Raw genomic sequence first — 19,222 nt, 5'->3', positions numbered from 1 at the left:
CCTCCACTATCTTCGCAGCACGTCCAAATCCCCTTCATGCTGCTCGGTCTCCACCATCTGTCATTAATGTTCCTCACGCTCAGGCTAAAGAGGTGTGCTCAGTTGGTTTTTTTCATCGAACTGGAAGTCTCATGGATTGATTGCAGCGCAACGCCGCAGCGGGTGCTCCCAAAAAAGACAATAATATAGTACCTGATGAATATCTCGACCCTCCTTCGCCACATCCTGATTCACAAGAATCGACTACTGCAGTACAATCCAACACCGGAGAGCATGGGGGCGATCGGTCGTGTTTCTGTTTCTAGGTGGTTTCATTGATATCCTTTGCGCATATTATATATGGTTGTATCTTTTTCATTATTTATGAACGTAGACTGTTGTATGTTTGCATCTCTTATCTCCACTATGGTCCAGGACATTGACGAGATGCGTGCAACATCATTGGTAACTTGCCGACGACTCACCGAGATATTAATATCCAAATCTCGGAAATTGATCCCATATACAACCAGCTTTCCTTCCTTTGCACACTTATTAAGCCACACCATGCGGAGCATCATGTGGCAGTCGTACTAGATATGGTTCTATCGGACTGATGGCCCATGGAAAACGGAAAGGAAATGTGCGTAAGCAACGTTGCAACTTCCATAGGTGTACGAACCTAAGCTATGATAGCAGAACGTTCCCGCAGAAACCTTGGCCACATGTGAGCCGAAGAACAAGGTGAAGCCATGCACCAGGGACATTAAGGGATATCATGCAGGGTCCGCAGCAGGGACAACCTGCCAAGCGCAATTTGAGCAATTGATGCGGCATGCCTCACATTCAACCTGTTCCTTCTTGGATCAAACCCTCATATCAACTTCCAGCAACTCAGGCTGACGATCAGCTCCAAGTCTAGGAAGCGAAGTGCTCTCGACTGAGTTGGGAATCTCAACTACTACTACTATCAACGGCAGGCCTGCGGGCTGCGGCAGCACACGAAAACTCACCACCACTCTTTCAGACGCTCTGATCTAAATAATTCGTCCCCAAGAAGCTGGCTACTGCAAATTTCGCCTGCAAAAACACGGGCAATGGCATCTACATCGACACAGCCTCTAGTTGTAGCGACCAGTATGACTCTGACACCGGTAATGTCATTGAAGGGCCACGAACGAGGTGTTTCATGCATGTCATACTTCCCAGATGGCAAGCAGATCATCAGCGGTTCCGGGGACAAGACTGCTCGAAGATGGGATCTACAGAAGGGTAAAGAGATTGTGGAGGCACGAGATGTTTGCGAAGAGGGCGTGTATGCGGTGACGGTATCAAGGGATGGTCGATATGTTGCCACTGGTGGTGGAGAGATGGATACAGGGGAGCTCAAAGCCTGTGAGGTCGAGACGGGGATCGTGAAAGCTTTTCGAGGCCACTCAGAGAGAGTTGCCTGTGTTGATATCTCCGCAGACAGCACACTACTGGCGAGCGGATCATGGGATACTACAGCGCGAATCTGGAGCTTGGACACTGGTAAACTCATGGCTGGTCCATTCGCGATCCTTGATTGGCCGGGCGCAATTTTATTTTCACCAGACTCGGAGAAACTCGCAGTAAAGTCAGAGGTGGGGACTTGCCTTGAAGTCTGGGATGTCCACACAGAGACTTTGGATATCAGAGCAGGGAAATCTGGTGGCAATTCGAACAGGGCATTTGCGCCAGTGTTCTGGACCAACAACCTGAAAAAGAGAACCATCGTAGCGGCATGCAACTTCACGAATGATGAAGAAGCTACAACGATCAATGAGTTTGACGCATTGACTATGGAGATTGTTGGAGCTCCCTTCGAAGGCCACACCAAATGTATCACCGATCTAGCACCTTCATCTGGGGGTGCTCTCCTCGCTAGTGCTTCCCAAGATCATAGCATCAAACTGTGGGCCTTCGAGTCCCGCCAGCTCCTCGCCTCTTTTCATGTTCAGGATGTCAACTTACTCATGCCCTCACCTGACTCACGCCACTTGGCTTACACCATCACTGGTCGCGACATCTATATATGCAACACTCCACCCGCTGTACTAACTGCGCTGGAAGCGCAATCCACCCTCCAAAAAGTGTGTCCTTGCGCAAAGTCTATCTTCTGTACACTGACCTACTCTTTAAGTCCAATAAAACTCTTGAACGTTTACTTCAGGTATGTGCCACGTACGGTTTGAGCGATCTATTAATTCTCATGAATCATTGCAGTCAGATGCAACCCGTCGTCCTGCTGGAGTGCGTCGTAACCCAGGGACGTTGCCTGCCATATCCTTCACCCCCAGGCGGCAAAGGCCTACAGCTACTACAGACCAGCAGCAACCGATTTACCTTCGCCTTAGCAAGCTCTTTCACTTCTCCTCTCGTCAGACCAATCAACCTCGTGATCCCCTAGATGTAGGTCGTTTATGTTGGTTCTTTCACAGCTGACTCAACAATGGTACCGTAGTTCCCTGCTATGTTACCTCTTCCATCCAATCTATCTCTCTCGCAGCAGGCCGCAACTCAGGTCGATGATGTCAGTCTTCAAATTTGGTAAACTCGTAATGTATGACTGACTCTGTATTTCCAGTTCGAAATAAGTTCCCCGTCTTACTCCTCAAACGGAGTTGCACAATTTCTACGGCAGCACCTTCCTTTCCTCATACCCAGACATAGCCATGGGCTACCGGTCGTTGAAGTTGCACCCGGGCGGAAAGTCACTGTAACGTGGATATTCTCACATCTCTTTCCCTTTTTTCTCATTAGAGCCCTACAGCGTCTTGCTGCTGCCAAATTACCTGAATACAGGAAAGTCGACGATACACGACATCCTTCTAGCCAACAGCCCAGGGTACTGCAGGACGTTGAATTGTCTGACACTGATTCGCTCCCAGACGTGCATTGGCTCAAGGCGTTCCTTTGCTATTATTCATGCTTTTCTCATGGTAGACTGAGGATGCCACCACGATGGCATTTGGAGCGTGTTGACATACCCCGCCAGGATGGCGCGACGGGTAGCAAACATAGCGGTAGTTAGCTCAATGTGTACCCATCTAATACCCTTGGATGTTTTCAGTCTTCTATACCAGTACACCTTGCTGTCACTACTTCCTCGTCTGAGTGTTCAGACAGTGGAACTCTGGAAACGTGTAGAATCAGCTGTCTAAGCACTTGTACTGATTCTCGTTGTATTCCAATATCGAGCATCGAGGACCGGGTTGGTTGCTAGACGTTCCAAATAATTCCAGCTTACCGCTTGGTGCTAGCATGGGTGGCTATACTTCGTTCCAGTATTGATGCAACAAGACAAAGGTTTGCCTAGACCTTCTACATATACGAAACAGCACAACTTGAATAAATACTGAGAGAGATCCTTGCGGACATTTCTCTACACAATACTGCTAGTTGGTACATGTACACGCTCCTGGAAAACAATCGGATTCATGCTAGTTTCTGCGTCGGAGTCTGCCACGAGTTTTGCGTGATAATGCTAAGGATTAGGCGTGGTCCCAGCACAAACATCTGTACGCCGAATAAAATCTGAACAACACCATAGAACGTCAGAACTCCAATAGAATCTGGATTCTAGAGAAATGATGAGCACTGGTTACAGGCAAATATCAGCGACAGGTTGGCGTACCGAGAGCTCCACAGAGAGAAGACCAAGTTGGAGGCAAGAGGCACAGACAAAACTAGAACTAGCACGTGCAGAACTTGAGAAAAGATAACCACAATCCCATCACAAGCTCACCTTGTAAGATAAAATACGTGACATTTTATCAGCACTCTGAAACAGTCCCCGATGGTACGAGTCATCGCAGGTTGGCACGAAAGTGTTTCACAGCAATATAAACTGAAAGACACAGTGCGAGGACCTCCAAAACAACGTCGAGCATCCAAACCATTGAAAATATACCCCTCATATCCATAATTGCAAATATATGCGCCAGAGAGTATCAGCTCCTCTGGCATCGTCCAATGAGTTGGGTTCTTCGAGTTAACAAGTAAATTTTACCCGCTACAATATCCCTGAGTCCTGTTGCCGCAATTGCTGTGCAGGCAATGTCAACAGCCAGTAAGACGATGACGAGGATGTTAAGCAGCATTCTAGATCTCTGATGCATGGCATGCAATCGAGCAATCATGATGACTTGTATGATGTTTCAGTCGAATCGATATCGCAGCTAGGTGACTCATCGCACCACATGGGAGTCACGACCACATGTCCCATTCTTTGCGTAGATCGTAATATTGCCTGAAACACCCAATTAGCGATCACCCTCGTACTAATATCGAACACTCCGACTTACACCTGTTGAGTCATTATGTTGAACCAAGTTCAATGGTCGGAATCACACTCACCCCTACAAATGAGTGTATTCATTAGATAGGAGTGAGATGGTTACGCAGTATTCATTGCATCTGTCAGCGAGACAGACGGCGCAAATTATGCCGGTCAGAAGGGAGCACAACGCATATGAGACATACCCAGGGGCCGAACGCTGATACCGACGATGAAAAATGGGCTATTAAGCACAGCACAAATCTGTTGGACTTCGAAATATACACAGGATACGGTAGTCCAATATAGCGTATCTAGATTGCGAGTCAGCACAACTGCCCACTATGCTATAGCACAACACGAGATTCAAACAGCCAAATACAGTACAGTCATGAGAGATCGGTGTTGCCTTTGTCGCGAATTCATTGTATTCTCCTGTTTTTCTTCCGATACGGGACTCTTGTCACTCACCCAGATCAATTCGATCTATGACGCTATTCTTAGCGAGTGGGCTGCTCCAGCGATAGTAGCACCAACGTACCTCTTGTCCAAGTGTTAGTATTGGAATTGAATATCAACAGTTTTCGAGCACTGTCCCGCTCACCCCAGTCGTATACTATGATGACGCTGGCAGTAACTGTGAAGTCGCAAGTCAATATTGATTGATCGGACACCTTAATGCGACGATTCAGAACCTGTCCAACAGCTTTCAATCATATATGAAAAAATTCAAGACCATGTTCGAAGGACGAGTGTGAACGAGTGGGAAATGTTGGTGTAGTATGATGATAGTGTTCGTGCTACAGATGGATACTTCATTCCCGAATCAAGCAAAAAGAGGAAGTCCGAAGTAGAATTTTATTACGCACGTGACTACTCGAAGACTGCAACGTTGATGTCGGCAATTCAAGTTATTTCCATCGCTACCTTTGGGGTGTTCTGGCCGAGCCCGAGCCCGAGGCCTGGGTAGCACACCTTATCAATGACGGATGTGGACGATGTGCATGGATGTTGACTCAACATAGGGCGCTCGTGCCAGGTTTGTGACACTGCAGATCACTCCCGTTTTCTTCAACTTGACAATTATTAATATTAATATTGTGTGGTGAGCTTTTACCCGCACCTTCAAGTTGTTGCATGATGAACGATGCTAAAGTTTCGCTAGTGCCCGCACGAACCACGTTTCATTACTATAACTTGAATGTGGCTGAATGATTAGCGCTGCCTTGAGGCTTACGCACCGTGGTCAAGGGTGCTTGTTATTTAAACTTTGGTCCTACCGAGTACTCTCCCCTCCCTCTAATTCTCACATCCATTTTCCTCGGCCTGATCCCAATTTTTGACCGTTCGCAATGACCAAAGACCACAGGCAGGAACCTACTCCAGAGGTCAATGAATCCAGAGAAGCAACTGTAACTGCTGGCGAGAGCTCGGTACGTGCCCTAATAGGATCGCTATCGACAAGCGCTAATGATATCGTCGCTGCCTCTCATGCATCTTTCATCCAGAGCCAGCACCGTAGCGGCTGCGGTCTCCGTCAGGCCCTGCGGAAAGTTAAGAAGAACGTGACTAAAAAAGTTTCTGTACGTCGGCCTGAATGCTGAAGGAACTAGAATATAGCTGATATTGTGCAGAAACGCTTCAAGCGTTCCCGCCGCCAAGTCCCCGTTGTCCAGAATACCGATCATGAAAGTGCTTCGTCGAATCAGAATACTGAGGTAAGCAGTCATTGTTTTGATCTTGAACTTGTCTGAGGTTCACCCAGGATGTGTCGCATCTGCATCCTTCCGGTGGCGACAAGGCCGCCACATCTGAAAATCTCAGTGGCTGTGTAAATCAAGGAATGTCCGGAGAACCTGCTTCGAAGGTATTTACGCCAAACGATCTAGTTTTCATCTCTAAATTCTGATGGTTGTGCAGGTCCTCGACGCCCCTGCTGGCATGGAAGAGATTCCTGATCCCCAATTAGTTGATACTGAACTTCGGGGTGCCCGCGAGGGTACGGAAAGTATGAGACCACTCGGAGGATGCGTCGCTTCTGTGGTATCCAAAACCGAGGATGGGTCAAAAGATCTCGCTGCCGCAGACGATTTCCAGAGCACATATCTTCAACCACTCAAAGTTTTTGACACTGTCATCGAGAATCTTGCGAATGTATGGGCCGTTCTTCTTGGTTGGAAACAATCTAATCGAGTTGCATAGGTACATCCTTATGCAAAGATGGCGCTGGGTATGCTGTCTGCTGCATCCAAAGTACGTGTAGTTTTGCCCTCCTGTTCAGCAGTTGCAGTTGTTGACTCTATGCAGATTATTATCGCTCAAGCGGAACGTGACCAATCGGTGCAATCTCTTCTCGAGAAATTAGAAGACGTTTACCGCTTCATATCACTCGAGGATACTCTTGGCCAGATTTCATCCCAGCGCATGATCGCTGGACGAATCGCCCAGCAGACTCTACATTGCGCGCGTTTCATCAGAGAATACTCGAAGAAGAAGAGCTTTTGTAAGTCATCGAGCTGTTGCATTCTGCATATTGTGGATCTCAAACCATTATGACAGGGAAGAGACTCAGGGAAAATGCCGTCTCAGAGGCGGATCATCTGATTGCACAGTACAACAAGACTTTGGATCAACTTATGCAACAATTTCGGGACCAAGCCATTCGTGACATAGCTGATCTTGTCCAGTTTACGAGTAAGGCTTTGGACATGCTTCTGTTTCTCCATTCCGCTCATACCCCTTCAGATGACGAACTGGGTGAGAAACTGGATCTCAGTGATATGCCTTACGCAGCAGGTGCAGGACTAGACACCACGAAACAATGCCTACCAGAGACGCGCAGAACCATTCTCTCGCAGATCACTGAATGGATCAAGGACAGTAAAGATACTGCCCAGCCTGTGCTGTGGTTATCTGGCCCTGCGGGCACGGGCAAATCAGCCATCGCTCACACAATCGCTAACTGGTTCAACGACTCGGGAGGGCTTGGTTCGTGTTTCTGCTTCGACAGGCGCTCTGGAGCAGACGAGCGTTATAAAAAAGTCTTCTCCACCATTGCTTGCGACCTTGCTGACCGTGATCCGGAGATCAGACGATCATTGGCCAATGCAGTCGGACATGCAAAGGCGCTCAAGAACACGCCAGATATCATCCGGCAGTGGCGCAAGCTGTTTATGGAACCGTTAAAGAAGTGTTCCTAGTCGAGCGTGGGGCCCGTTTTAATTGTGATCGAAGCGCTGGACGAGAGCGGCGGAGTCGAGACACGGCGTCACCTTCTTCGCATCCTTGCTGACACACTGGAGGGCGAAGATCTTCCCAAAATCACCGAACTCCCATCCAACTTTCGGATTCTCATTACCTCTCGCGCGCTTCCTGATATCAATTCTGAATTTCAGGATGCTCCACATATCAAACGGTTATCCATGGACGACATTTTAAAAGAAGACTCGAAGAGAGACATCCGTACTTTTGTGTCCCACGAGTTGAAAAAGGTGTCCGGTCTTGAGGATAAAGAGTTCGCAGTCCTCGCTAACAAAGCTGATGGACTATTCGAGTGGGCACGTCTTGCCTGTGAATACATCAAACTACCCCCTCCTGGCAAATCCGAAATTGATTGCTTCAATGCTGTCGTATCCCATGATCATGGAAAGCGGAAAAACCTGTTGTATGGCATATATAGCTTCATTTTAGGAGAAAACATGGGGAAGGACAGATACACAGACACTGACGATTATCAGCAAGTGCTAGCAAAGTTTCATTCTGTGATGTCACAAATACTTGGCTCGGCCGAATCCCTCCCTTTAAATGCCCTGAACGCCATGTGGCGCCATTTTCCAGACCAAAGCGAGCACTACGAAGTGAAGGACGTGGTAGCACATATGGGATCCCTGCTAAGCAGCACCACCAACTCATCCAGTCCCATCCGACCCCTTCACGCATCCTTCCGCGAATTCCTGACAGACAAATCATCCAGTGGAGATTTTTTCGTGGAGACGTTGAACTTGCAATGCAATCTTGCTTTTGCGTCACTTCGAGTGATGGAACAAGACCTTGGCTTCAATATGTGTAATTTAAAGTCATCATACCTCCCCAACAGTGAGGATACCGGGCTGCTGGAGAGAGTCGCAACAGGCATTCCTTCGCATCTGTCCTATTCCTGTCGATTTTGGGCTACGCACGTCCGAGCAATGGTCTTTGACACGGAGCTTGCCAAGGAAATAGGATCATTCCTCGATAACGAGCGACTTCTCTTCTGGATTGAAGCACTCGGCCTTCTCAATGCGCTCAGTGGTGCAGTTGCTGTACTTCCACTCATAACCCAGTGGTTGAAGGTGAGAACTGAGTCACCTGGTGGTGTCAGGCGAAGTGCTTATGCGCGAACACAGGGCCAACCTGGATATCAAAATGTCTTGTCCACTGCAATGGATGTGCAGAGATTCGTCCAGGTGTTTGGTGGCATGATTTCGCACAGCACGCCGCATCTGTATGTATCAGCACTGCCATTCTCCCCCATCAAGTCTACAATAGCTGCGAATTTCGCTGCAAGGTTTCCGAACACTCTTCGTCTGATGCATGGACATCTTGTGAACTGGACGGCTATTCAGACCGTGATCAGTGGGCACACTGGTTTGGTTTTATCAGTCTCATTCTTGCCCGATGGCACTCACATTGTGTCTGGTTCACAAGATTCCACTGTCCGGGTGTGGGATGCAGCAACGGGGCTGCCATTGGGTGAGCCCTTCCGAGGGCACACTGGTTCAGTTCAGTCAGTCTCATTCTTGCCTGATGGCACTCGCATCGTGTCTGGTTTAGATGGTTCCACTGTCTGAATGTGGGATGCAGCAACGGGGCACACTGGTTTGGTTTACTCAGTCTTGTTCTTGCCCGATGGCACTTGCATCGTGTCTGGTTCACAAGATTCCACTGTCTGGCTGTAGGATGCAGCAACGGGGCTGCCATTGGGTGAGCCCTTCTGAGGGCACACTGGTTTGGTTTTGTCAGTCTTGTTCTCGCCTGATGGCACTCGCATCGTGTCCAGTTCACAAGATTCCACTCTCTGACTGTGGAATTCAGTGACAGAGCAGCAATTCCAGGAACACACTGAGATCCACTCCTCTGCATTCTCTTCGGACAGACATCCCACCACACCTTGCAGATGGGAGACCAACATGTTAGCCAATCAGGCTATACTGTTAGATTAATACATCTTATATGGACTATTACCCATAAATACTCATACATCTTCTTGTCTTATGGTCCACTGCCCATGGAGGATGTATCCTACCATTCCGGGCTTATAAATCCTCGTGCTGGGGGGTTGAATGCCTCAAATGGACAATATCCCCCCTTGTTTCTGGCTGGCCCTTGCTTCCTCTGAATTGGTGCTTCTTGCATGGGCCAACAGTGGCTTCTTTTGATCGTACAGCAGGCACTGTAGACAGATCTTAGATAGGATTTCTGAGAAGGTGCCTGCATCCCTTACCGGTGCCTTGAAGTGCTTGAACTTGTTGTGAATTTGCCAAGTCTCCTTATCACGTGATTTCATGTTTGTTTACTGAGCCAATCTCTTCAATTCTCTCATCGCACGGACGCAGCACAAGGAACTATCAAACATTGTGATTATCTAGATATTTAGATGTATGTCTCTCTTTCTTGTTTCTTTTGCATTTTATTCAATGATCACCTTGCAGTTCTCTCATCACACGAATGCAGCACAATGTTTAGATGTATGTCTCTTTCTTGTTTCTTTCGCATTTTATTCAATGATCGCATTGCAGTTCTCTCATCACACGAACGCAGCACAATGTTTAGATGTATGTCTTTTTCTTGTTTCTTTCACATTTTATTCAATGATCACATTGCAGCTCTCTCCCACATTTTCCCTGCCCTGCCCTCTCTTAGGGAACACCTCAACTCTGGGACGTTAAGATATGCAAACGTGAGCTTTGACCACCTCCCATCGCATTTTTGACTCATATGTTTTCAGTCTCATGAAGATATAGTACCTGATGAATATCTCGACTCTCATTTACGGATCTCTGATTCACAAACATCACCTACCACAGTACGGACTAACACTGGCAAGCATGGAGGCAACCGGTCATGTTTCTGCTTTTCTCCTTGTAACATTGTTTTTTTTTGGCACATTTATTTCACATCTAGCACATGATTACACGCAAGATAGATTTTATTACTTAGGGCCACCAACATTTTAGATACGTCTTGTACTAACAATATGTATCAAAATTAACAAGATAAAAACATCAACAAATTAGTATGAAATATAGCAAGGGTGACAACAAACAAGATAGTGTTCAGACTATGACAATGAGCTGAGTAGATCAGTACGCAAGACAAACACAAGAAACGATATAATAACAGCAGGGACCGACGGACAAATGTGACAGCATGCAACAAAGAAGAGACTCAGGAATAGTAGATCACACCTTCGCCTTCCTGCTCACTGGTTAACAAACCAAAGAGGATATATCATTGAGCACTCACTTGGATTTTGCACTGTGGCTTGATGCATCCTTGGCCAGACGACACTTTGCGGATGGCTTAGGAGGCACGTTCTCCTTTCCTAGGTGACCAATTGAGTTGGCGACGTCATTACGTGTTGACGGTTTAGACTTGCGACTGGTCCTACGACGCCCATCCTCGTGGTTTCTGTTCTTCTGCAGTGTTAGAATCAACCTCGACCAATGTAGTTGTGACAGCAGGCGTGACAGATGGTTGTATAGTAGGGTCTGGGGCCGTCTCTGAAGATACAACAGCAGGTGTAGTAGGAATAGTGGGAGTGGCAGAAGTAGATCCTGTAAGGAGCGCCGTGGGAGAAGTGGGAGGCAGGACAGGTGCAATGGCAGGTTCAGTGGAAATAGGAGAAGTAGATCCCGCTTGGGTAACAAGCGCTGCAGGAGACATGGGAGGCAGGACAGGTGCGACAGCAGGTGCTGTTGAAATGGGAGAAGTAGAACCCGCTTGGGTAACAAGCGCAGCTGGAGAAGTGGGAAGCAGGACAGGTGCAACGGCAGGTGCAGTGGAAATGGGAGAAGTGGGTCCTGCTTGGGTAACAAGCGCAGCAGGCGAAATTGGAGGCAGGACCCCATCAGGAAGTGTAGTGGAGGTTGTGCGGGGAGAAGCGTCAGCGAGTAGGTCATCGGGTGCCATACCAGGCATCAACGGAAAAGAAGTGGTGTCCCAACTGTCAAAAGGGGCAAAGGGAAGCATAACAGGAGGTTCCTGCTGTCCATGAGACTTGGACTGAGTCTGCAGCATTGCGCCAAGAACAGAATCAAACTCTGGAGTAGCCCAGTATGGTGTCTCACCTCCAAAGGTAGCAGAGCCACTAGAGTAGAAGTCCTGAACTTGTCTCCATAGACGGAGATGATGAAGGTTCAAATGGTAAGGAAGCACCTGCTGATACATCCCACGGGGATGACTGTCCAGTCATCGGATATATTCTGCTGGATGTTGGTGATGCAGCCATGATGGGCGATACATCCTGAATGGATACTGGTCTGTCCGATATATCTTGCGACTCCTGAGCAGACGTTAAAAGGCCAGGATCCTTGTCTGTTGAGTTTGCAGGTTAGTTCGACTGTCACAATGTCCCAGGTTTGCAGGCTTACCATATACGCGACACAAGAAATCACGGAAAGGCCCCATGACACCACGCTCAAACCCCGGATATGCCATACTGAAGTCGTTGTTGTGTTTCATTAAGCCAATGTGAAAACTTTGCAAGGTCAGTACAGCCGATTATACACATGAAATGCCCACTGACCTGTACACGTCAATCTGGCCTTGTGCCTCGGGGGATGGACCGCCAGCGAGAAGTGAGAAGGACATCCCAGTCGCATCTGCCAGACCCTTTAAAAACTTGTTGGCGACAGCAGCCAGTTTGTCCAAATTTCTATATGATGTCAGTGAGTGCGTTAATCAATACAATGTGAACGACTCACTGTGATTGATTAGCCTCCGACTTACTCCACAGCCCTTCCTCTTTGTCCTGCACTTTTTGCTGCTTCTGTTCCTCAAGGTATTCCTTCACTCGTGCTTTGACTTTGGGCATCTCGTTGATGTATAGTGCAGCGGTTTCCTTCTTGACAGGTGCGACCCATTCTCCATTGGTTAGCTTCCGTTCCTCCTTGACTGCTGCGAGCTTTTCTTGTATGGTAGGCTTGATGCAATCACAGTAGTAGAGCTTAGAGTAAGCCTCTTGTTCCTGAAGCCTACGAGTCGGTTTTTCACACTCAGTAATCTTCTGAACCACAGCATCGATAATGTTGGTGGCGTGGGCTTTTGCCTTTCTGCCTGCCTTTGTCGCCCCAAAGTTATTTTTGAACCGATTGTGCAATTTCTGGAAGAACACATCAGCCAAGCTCCAAAAAGGTCTGGGACAAACTTACCACTTTTCGGGTGTCTTCTGCTAATTTCATTTCATTAAGCTCCTCCAACGTCATAGGCCCTAATGCTGTGACCCCAGTCAGCCTCGGCTCAGGAAAGGCCTCAAACCAGTTTTCATAAAGGTCCACAAAAAAGTTCCTATAATTTCCACACTTTTCACTTTGCTTTACAAGGAACTGCTTCATAGTATGGTTTTAGCCATTCCTCTTGTTCATCAGACGTCCATTTGGGAGGGGCCATCTAAATTTGTATTAGACTTTTTGATCAATAGCAAAACCTGACTTACTGATATGACACATATAATGAGCTGATAAGTAAAGCGAGATGAAAATTTACGAGATGGCTGTACATATATAATAATATCCCACGCATGGGCCAAGATACTGGCATGGTAATGTTTGGCAGATAAGCCATAGTCATTTTGCAGTTGCTCAGCAAGTTCCTCACCTTCGAGAAGCCTGTACACAATGTCAGTATGGGTAGCATGCTGTAACTTGATAAAACCAGCAATGGCTTGAGCCACCTTCTTTTTCATAGACAGTTTAGGTTGTACTATATTACAGTCTGGGGTGGTTGAAAGACTGCATCAGGCATAAGGGGTCACATAAACCTAAGTGTGTATGAATATCCTAGATCGCCCACCAGTTGTCTTGATAAACCAACTCGAAGCTATCATCCCCTGCGCCCACCAGTCACCTCAATAATACATAAACCCCTTAAGAGTTGAGAGAAGTAGCTACTACCAAAGTGTTTGAAATAAAAAGGCCTGCTTAGCGTACAACTTCTCCAATTTCATGCCATTCACCAAAATAAAGGATAAGACATCTTCCAATGCCAACAGCACATCCTTAGCATCCTTCGTGGCTTGACAAGCACTAGTGTGAGCCCCTTCAGTGAATTCACCCGTCTCAGACGGGCAGCCGAGGGTGACAATGTACCAATAGGGACGGGCCATCCCATGTGGGCCCATGGCAATAATTGTACCATGATACATGAGTGGGCCAGAGTCAATGTGTGTACTCGAGACAAATGGATGGGCCGGGGGTATATAATATAGACAGTAGTATAGGAATGTGCTAGTATATAGGATATTATAAATGGTAAATCAGGTTTACAATGGAGACGAGTGGGCCGGAGGAATGTGTGTACCCAAGGCAAACAGATGGGCCGGCTATACTAGCATGGGCTGAGTGAATGTGTATGCCGAGACAAACAGATGGGCCGAGGGTATATAGTATAGACAGTGATATAGGAATGTACTAGTATATAGGACATTATGAATGGTGAATCCGGGTTACAATGGAGACAAGTGGGCCGAGGGAATGAATATGCTCGAGGCAAATGAATGGGCCGGGAGTATATAGTATAGACAATGATATAGGAATGTATTAGTATATAGGATAGTATGAATGGTAAATCCGGTTTAAAATACGAATGAGCCGGAAGAAAGGGTGTACCCAGTGCAAACAAATGTTCCGGGGATACAAGCTCATCCGGTACATCTAGTATCAGGTAAATCCATGATCCGGTGAGTGCGGTGAAGGTACAACAGTTCAGATGGTGAGTCTGAACAATGTTGGGTCTTGCAGAACCTAGCTGCTATTCGACCCTAAAGGGTTTCTGGACCAGGCTCAAGGCTCAGAGAAGAGGAAATATGATAGAAACTTGCTGAATACTCAGACTCATAGTAGAACTGGTGAAAAGGTAACTTGATTATGTAAGCTACAAAGTGCCAACATAAGGTAAGGTAAAGACAGTCTCTCCAAGCCTAGCCAGAAATGAATCCCTACATCTCATGGGAACTTTGAATCATGACTGTCCCCAGTCATCTACCTATGCAAACCAAAGCTAAGCTAAACTAAGAAAACTAACCTGGGGGTCCTCAAACACCTTTTGTTTCCTTGACGCGTATGCCAGGTAAACTGCGCCAGTGAGTGAGGGTCAGGCAATGCAATAAAACGATAATCTCCAGACTGTTACGTCGACTGTAGGTCGGCGTGTGCGAACTAGGATAGTTCTTCTCAGCGACGACTCGAGTGAGTCTACTGAAGCTGAGCGTGGTCTAGCCTTGACGGAACGTCAAGGATTCCTCCGGCAATCTCGGTAAGACGGCGCTCGTCGAGATGCAGGGCTAGCGGATACGTGCTAAGTCGTATGGGGGCGACTTAGAAGTGCGGTCTCACACAAGGAAGCTGGTTAAGCTTAGATGAGCAAGTTCTGGGGATGAACCTAGTAGATTAAAGTAAAGTCTAAGTACAATAATCTGTGTCTACTTATAGGGAAGTACTACAAGTATTCTAGCTCAGTCTGTAATCAATAGTATATCGTAAATCTATGATAGTAAGACATGAGGTTCAGATAAGATACATGAGGCTTAACCTCTGATCAAGCATGCTGCGCCAAGGGCAGCTGCGCATAGGTACAGGAAGCGCCAAGCGCGCTCCGGATCTTCATGAAGTGACATGCGGTATGCATGCGCTGATCTAGGGTGACCATGAGGCGTACAGCCTCCATGGATCAGGTACAAGGCCGTCTAGGCCAGGGGCGGGGTCATAGCGCCAGGGGCGGGATCACAGCAGTCCAGACCACTGTCTTTCTAGGCGCAGGCGGCGCACCGCCGCGCGGGGAGTCTAGCAGAGCGGGGGCAGGCGTAGGGAGAGCTGGGGCTCTAGTAGGTGTTACAGATCCCTGTAACACAGACTTTGCTTTGAGTACTGGAGGAGCAGCGACGATAAAGTGATAAAAACTGCGATGATGGTTGCATGGGTGACGATGGGGAGTAGACGGATAGAAAGAGGCGAACGAGGGCTTCGAAATGAGTATAGGGTCGACTAGGATTGGTGGAGAACTGGGTGAGAAATGAAGGAAATGGTGGAAAATGGAGGGAAACAGGAGAAGTGCGGATTGCGGAGGAACGCGCAGACGTATTGGGAAGCGGGGCGGACGGATGGAAAGCGGCGGCGAATGCGGTCAGAACGAGTATATGGTTAATAGGTGCGCGATCGAGGGGCGAGGAGATATAGATAAAATGGTGTAAATGTGCGATAAAATAGAGGGGCGGCGGAAAACGCGAATGGTGGGCGAACGACGGAGCGGATCGGGGCGGCGATGGGCGCGAATGAAAGCCATGAATGAGGGCTTCAAAACGGGTATAGGGTCGATGGGGTTCCGAGGCAAAATGGGCTGGTGAAAGTGCGAAAAAGTGCGGAGGTGCAAGAGGGAGGAGGAGGAAGGGGTATGGTGCAGGGCAACAAGAGCTGGTCCTATCAAGAAGCAGATTGGGGCAATGGACAGAGCCACTGAAGGATGGTAAATGGCCAAAAGAGCTAAAAGACACAGGCCTTTGAGCACCCAGACAACCCTTATCTCCCCTCAACTTCTCAAAAACACCAAAAACTCGATAACTCCACAACTACTGCTCCAAATTCGATGAGCGAGGGCTCAAAATGACCGGACGGACGTGGGGAATACGACCCTAAGTTTGCGAGAGATCCGCTTGAAAAACGCGTGAGAAAAACGCTTATCAATGCGCTGGGGAGGAGGACAAGATGCTGAAAACTTGGGAATATGGGAGAAGCTGATAAGGAATGACTGTGGTAGGATAATAGGCGAATTTGGGGGATGATTGGAGAGCTGGAAGAGCCTAGAAACACAAGAAACCCTCGCGGTGGGCTCCAGTTGAAGGTTCAACAATTCAGATGGTGAGTCTGAACAATGTTGGGTCTTGCAGAACCTAGCTGCTATTCGACCCTAAAGGGTTTCTGGACCAGGCTCAAGGCTCAGAGGAGAGGAAATGTCATAAAAACTGCTCAAGACTCAGACTCATACTGGTAACCGGTGAAAAGATAACTTGATTATGTAAGCTACAAAGTGCCAACATAAGGTAAGGTAAAGACAGTCTCTCCAAGCCTAGCCAGAAATGAATCCCTACAGCGGTATCCGGTACAACTATAATCTTATAAGCCTATTGTCCGGTAAATCCACCATGCGTGAATATCAATTAGAGTGGACCAAAATACATTTTCCCGGCTCATGTATGTCTATCCTACTGATTTACTGGACCTCGGGACATGGATAAATGCTGGATATAGTGACCGGTACATCCAAATATGTATGGCTTTACATGTATAATGACTTGTCTAAACATCATTCTTCGCAACCGGGTCACTGCATTTCACATTGCCATATTTTGCATAGTCTGTCCTTGGAGTTCCGACAAAGTTATGGATGCTATCTCGCATGTACCATGCAGTGACAATCCGGCTGCCCTCTTCCACATGCATGTGATGTCTCACAAGCCGACATGATGAAGCTAACATTGACCTGGAGTCATATAAAAACTTGATTCCAAGATTCATGAAATCCATCATGACCGGGTGATAAATACCTGCAGTTGTCATGATATCAAATGCCTCTGGTTGACATTTCGGATCTCTATGAGGTGGTGACCGGCGGTTGCAAATGACTGACACCACATTGAAGACCGATGTCCAACGTTTCAGATGATGGCACATGTCATGTAACTGATACCGGATTGCCCATTCGCCCAGCCTGACTTGAGTTTTGATTCCAGCCTGATAAAGATCTGGGTGCATGACCTGAAGTGCAGCAGAGACAAGGATACCGGATCTTTGAAGGGAGGTTGTGATTTTGCTACCAACATCACCTTTCAACGACGCTGATACTTCAGGTGAGAAGCCATCTCCCGGATCAAGATTTGGGAAGCCATGTTTCTGCAATACTTCAGACCGGCAACCTCAATTCATATGAACCGGACATACCTCTCGTCCTTGCTGAAACCATGCTGGTGATATATTGATGCAACCAGGGGTGATCTTCCCATTCAGACTTGGATAGAAATTGGACACATGCATCCTCCATGCAGTAGGCTTGCCGGTTGTGATACTATTGTTCAACAAATTGCCCATGGAATTTGTGGCACAATACATATCTGTCTGTAAATTTGTCATATACATCCGGATGAGATGAAGTAAGAAACGGATGTTGATAGAAGATATACCATTATCATACCGGTCATTGCTTCAGGCAAATACCAGACAATAATTCTGCCTCCGGAATCAATGATGACACTCGGTGTTGTCAAGACAAGCTCTTCTTTGGGAGGGAATTTGTCTAACAGAATCTGTTCTCGTTTTTCGCTTCGACCGGATTCATGTTTGTCAAGGCATTCATTGTATCTAACCATGTCAATTTTGAGGTGAACTGCCGGCAAGTTACTCAACCGGAACAGATATTTATGCTAGAATGCATACCAGGATTGCAGTAGGCAATGGCCAAGACATTGGCAAGCTGCTCCAAAGCAATACAGGTGTCGATATCCAAGAATCCAACGCTCTTTGGCTTTACCGGTTGCTGATGAATTTTGGACATGAAGGTGTCATAAACCAATTCACCGGCAAGGTAGGTCTGGTATAATGCCCAGTCCGGTGGGATTGTTGTCATGTGTCAAAGCACTGAATGAGCTGTTAATGTATGAGGAGAGAAAAGAAAGCTGGTCCGATCCAACTGTAACCGGATAATGACAAGCAGGAATCCGTGTCACATGCACACAACCAGATTTCATTTTTGGAAATCTCCACCCATTTACATTGCAGTTCAATATAACACGTGGTATAACATATCTACTGAAGGCTTCCAGACATCAAATTGTGCTTGACCATACGGATGCACTGTCATCTGTATTCAACCGGTTCATGAGTGCCTGTGAGGATGCCACAGCCCTAGTGAGTTCATCAACCGGGCCAACTAATCCGGCCAACCTATCACTTGAATGTAAAAAATTCGCCATCCTCCCCTGCAATATTTCCAACAGCTCTCTACCGATTGGCGTCTGATGGCACCTCTCAAGAGATGCTGATCCAATGGTCTCCAGTTTAGTAACCGGGCCAAGCGTGAGCATATATGGAAGGTGGCCAGTTTCCACATGATCAGGCTATTACCATGTTACATGTCAGATTTGGTAGGGATCCGGTGTAAAAGCTGAAGAGCACATGGACATACAAGTTCTGAAAAATGACCCTCCACCAACTCCATCACATCTTGGACAGATGACTTTGGCAACATGTCTGACACCCTGCAAGAGCCCAGGTTTTCCTTCCACCAGGCATTGAAATAGTCTGGCATGTGAGCAATGTCATATTCATCAGATGCGGCGGAATCCACAGAGACAGGCAATTCTTTTATGTCCCTGAGAAACTCATTCACATCCGGTTGCCGGTCCACCAATGCATGTACAACCATGATTGAGATTATATCTTGAAGATGTTTTGGAATGACAACGGAGCACCTGCTAATGAAGGATATGTTGATGAAAGGCGTTACAAAGGTCTATATGACAGGCGACAACATTTGAGTGCAAGGAAATATGAGGACCGGACTACCGGATGCTTACCTCCATTTCCCATTTCATGAGTTGGTAGAATCTTGCTGCATATCTGGGCATGGCAGTAGCAAAGCTCTTGTCAACATAAAGGCACATAGCCAACAAACATGAATTGGCATAGAATAATGCCC

At 47.2% G+C, this 19,222-nt stretch overlaps 6 protein-coding genes across 6 annotated transcripts; 2 read left to right on the top strand and 4 right to left on the bottom strand.

The window, feature by feature from the left end:
• The first annotated feature begins 979 nt into the window (after window positions 1-979).
• Window positions 980-3,265, top strand: F5147DRAFT_244189 (WD40-repeat-containing domain protein). Its single transcript, XM_041428808.1, has 6 exons — window positions 980-2,093; window positions 2,144-2,173; window positions 2,227-2,412; window positions 2,465-2,533; window positions 2,588-2,724; window positions 2,774-3,265. Exons 1-6 carry the CDS (start codon window positions 1,077-1,079, stop codon window positions 2,949-2,951), a joined length of 1,617 nt encoding a protein of 538 aa, XP_041291083.1. The 5' UTR covers window positions 980-1,076; the 3' UTR covers window positions 2,952-3,265.
• On the bottom strand, window positions 3,264-4,354 carry F5147DRAFT_244163 (uncharacterized protein). The gene is made up of 5 exons (XM_041428807.1): window positions 4,308-4,354; window positions 4,013-4,252; window positions 3,749-3,962; window positions 3,638-3,695; window positions 3,264-3,582 (listed from the first exon to the last, which is right to left on the bottom strand). The coding sequence occupies exons 2-5, from the start codon at window positions 4,140-4,142 to the stop codon at window positions 3,439-3,441; spliced, it is 546 nt and encodes a 181-aa protein (XP_041291082.1). The 5' UTR covers window positions 4,143-4,252; window positions 4,308-4,354; the 3' UTR covers window positions 3,264-3,438.
• Window positions 4,355-5,464: 1,110 nt separating this feature from the next.
• F5147DRAFT_244140 (uncharacterized protein) lies at window positions 5,465-7,590 on the top strand. The gene is made up of 9 exons (XM_041428806.1): window positions 5,465-5,712; window positions 5,788-5,862; window positions 5,914-5,997; window positions 6,045-6,146; window positions 6,200-6,433; window positions 6,482-6,532; window positions 6,587-6,782; window positions 6,839-6,973; window positions 7,025-7,590. Exons 1-9 carry the CDS (start codon window positions 5,632-5,634, stop codon window positions 7,477-7,479), a joined length of 1,413 nt encoding a protein of 470 aa, XP_041291081.1. The 5' UTR covers window positions 5,465-5,631; the 3' UTR covers window positions 7,480-7,590.
• A 3,115-nt stretch (window positions 7,591-10,705) lies between these two features.
• F5147DRAFT_654225 (uncharacterized protein) lies at window positions 10,706-13,682 on the bottom strand (the record flags this gene model as incomplete). Its single annotated transcript, XM_041433852.1, is given in 11 exon segments — window positions 10,706-10,742; window positions 10,784-10,956; window positions 10,976-11,646; window positions 11,696-11,854; window positions 11,911-12,017; window positions 12,066-12,194; window positions 12,244-12,641; window positions 12,691-12,826; window positions 12,849-12,928; window positions 12,975-13,146; window positions 13,468-13,682. 11 exon segments carry the CDS (start codon window positions 13,680-13,682, stop codon window positions 10,706-10,708), a joined length of 2,277 nt encoding a protein of 758 aa, XP_041291080.1.
• A 3,145-nt stretch (window positions 13,683-16,827) lies between these two features.
• On the bottom strand, window positions 16,828-17,616 carry F5147DRAFT_579529 (uncharacterized protein; the record flags this gene model as incomplete). Its single annotated transcript, XM_041431490.1, has 2 exons — window positions 16,828-17,390; window positions 17,466-17,616. The coding sequence occupies 2 exons, from the start codon at window positions 17,614-17,616 to the stop codon at window positions 16,828-16,830; spliced, it is 714 nt and encodes a 237-aa protein (XP_041291079.1).
• A 734-nt stretch (window positions 17,617-18,350) lies between these two features.
• On the bottom strand, window positions 18,351-19,151 carry F5147DRAFT_775348 (uncharacterized protein; the record flags this gene model as incomplete). Its single annotated transcript, XM_041441709.1, has 3 exons — window positions 18,351-18,641; window positions 18,710-19,036; window positions 19,101-19,151. The coding sequence occupies 3 exons, from the start codon at window positions 19,149-19,151 to the stop codon at window positions 18,351-18,353; spliced, it is 669 nt and encodes a 222-aa protein (XP_041291078.1).
• Window positions 19,152-19,222: the final 71 nt, after the last annotated feature.

Source organism: Suillus discolor, assembly GCF_016758755.1.
Source record: "Suillus discolor strain FC423 chromosome Unknown F5147scaffold_39, whole genome shotgun sequence".
In the NCBI taxonomy this organism is placed as follows: Eukaryota; Fungi; Basidiomycota; class Agaricomycetes; order Boletales; family Suillaceae; genus Suillus; species Suillus discolor.
The sequence above is the reverse complement of the archived record's forward strand: the minus strand, read 5'-3'. Positions and strand labels throughout refer to the sequence as shown.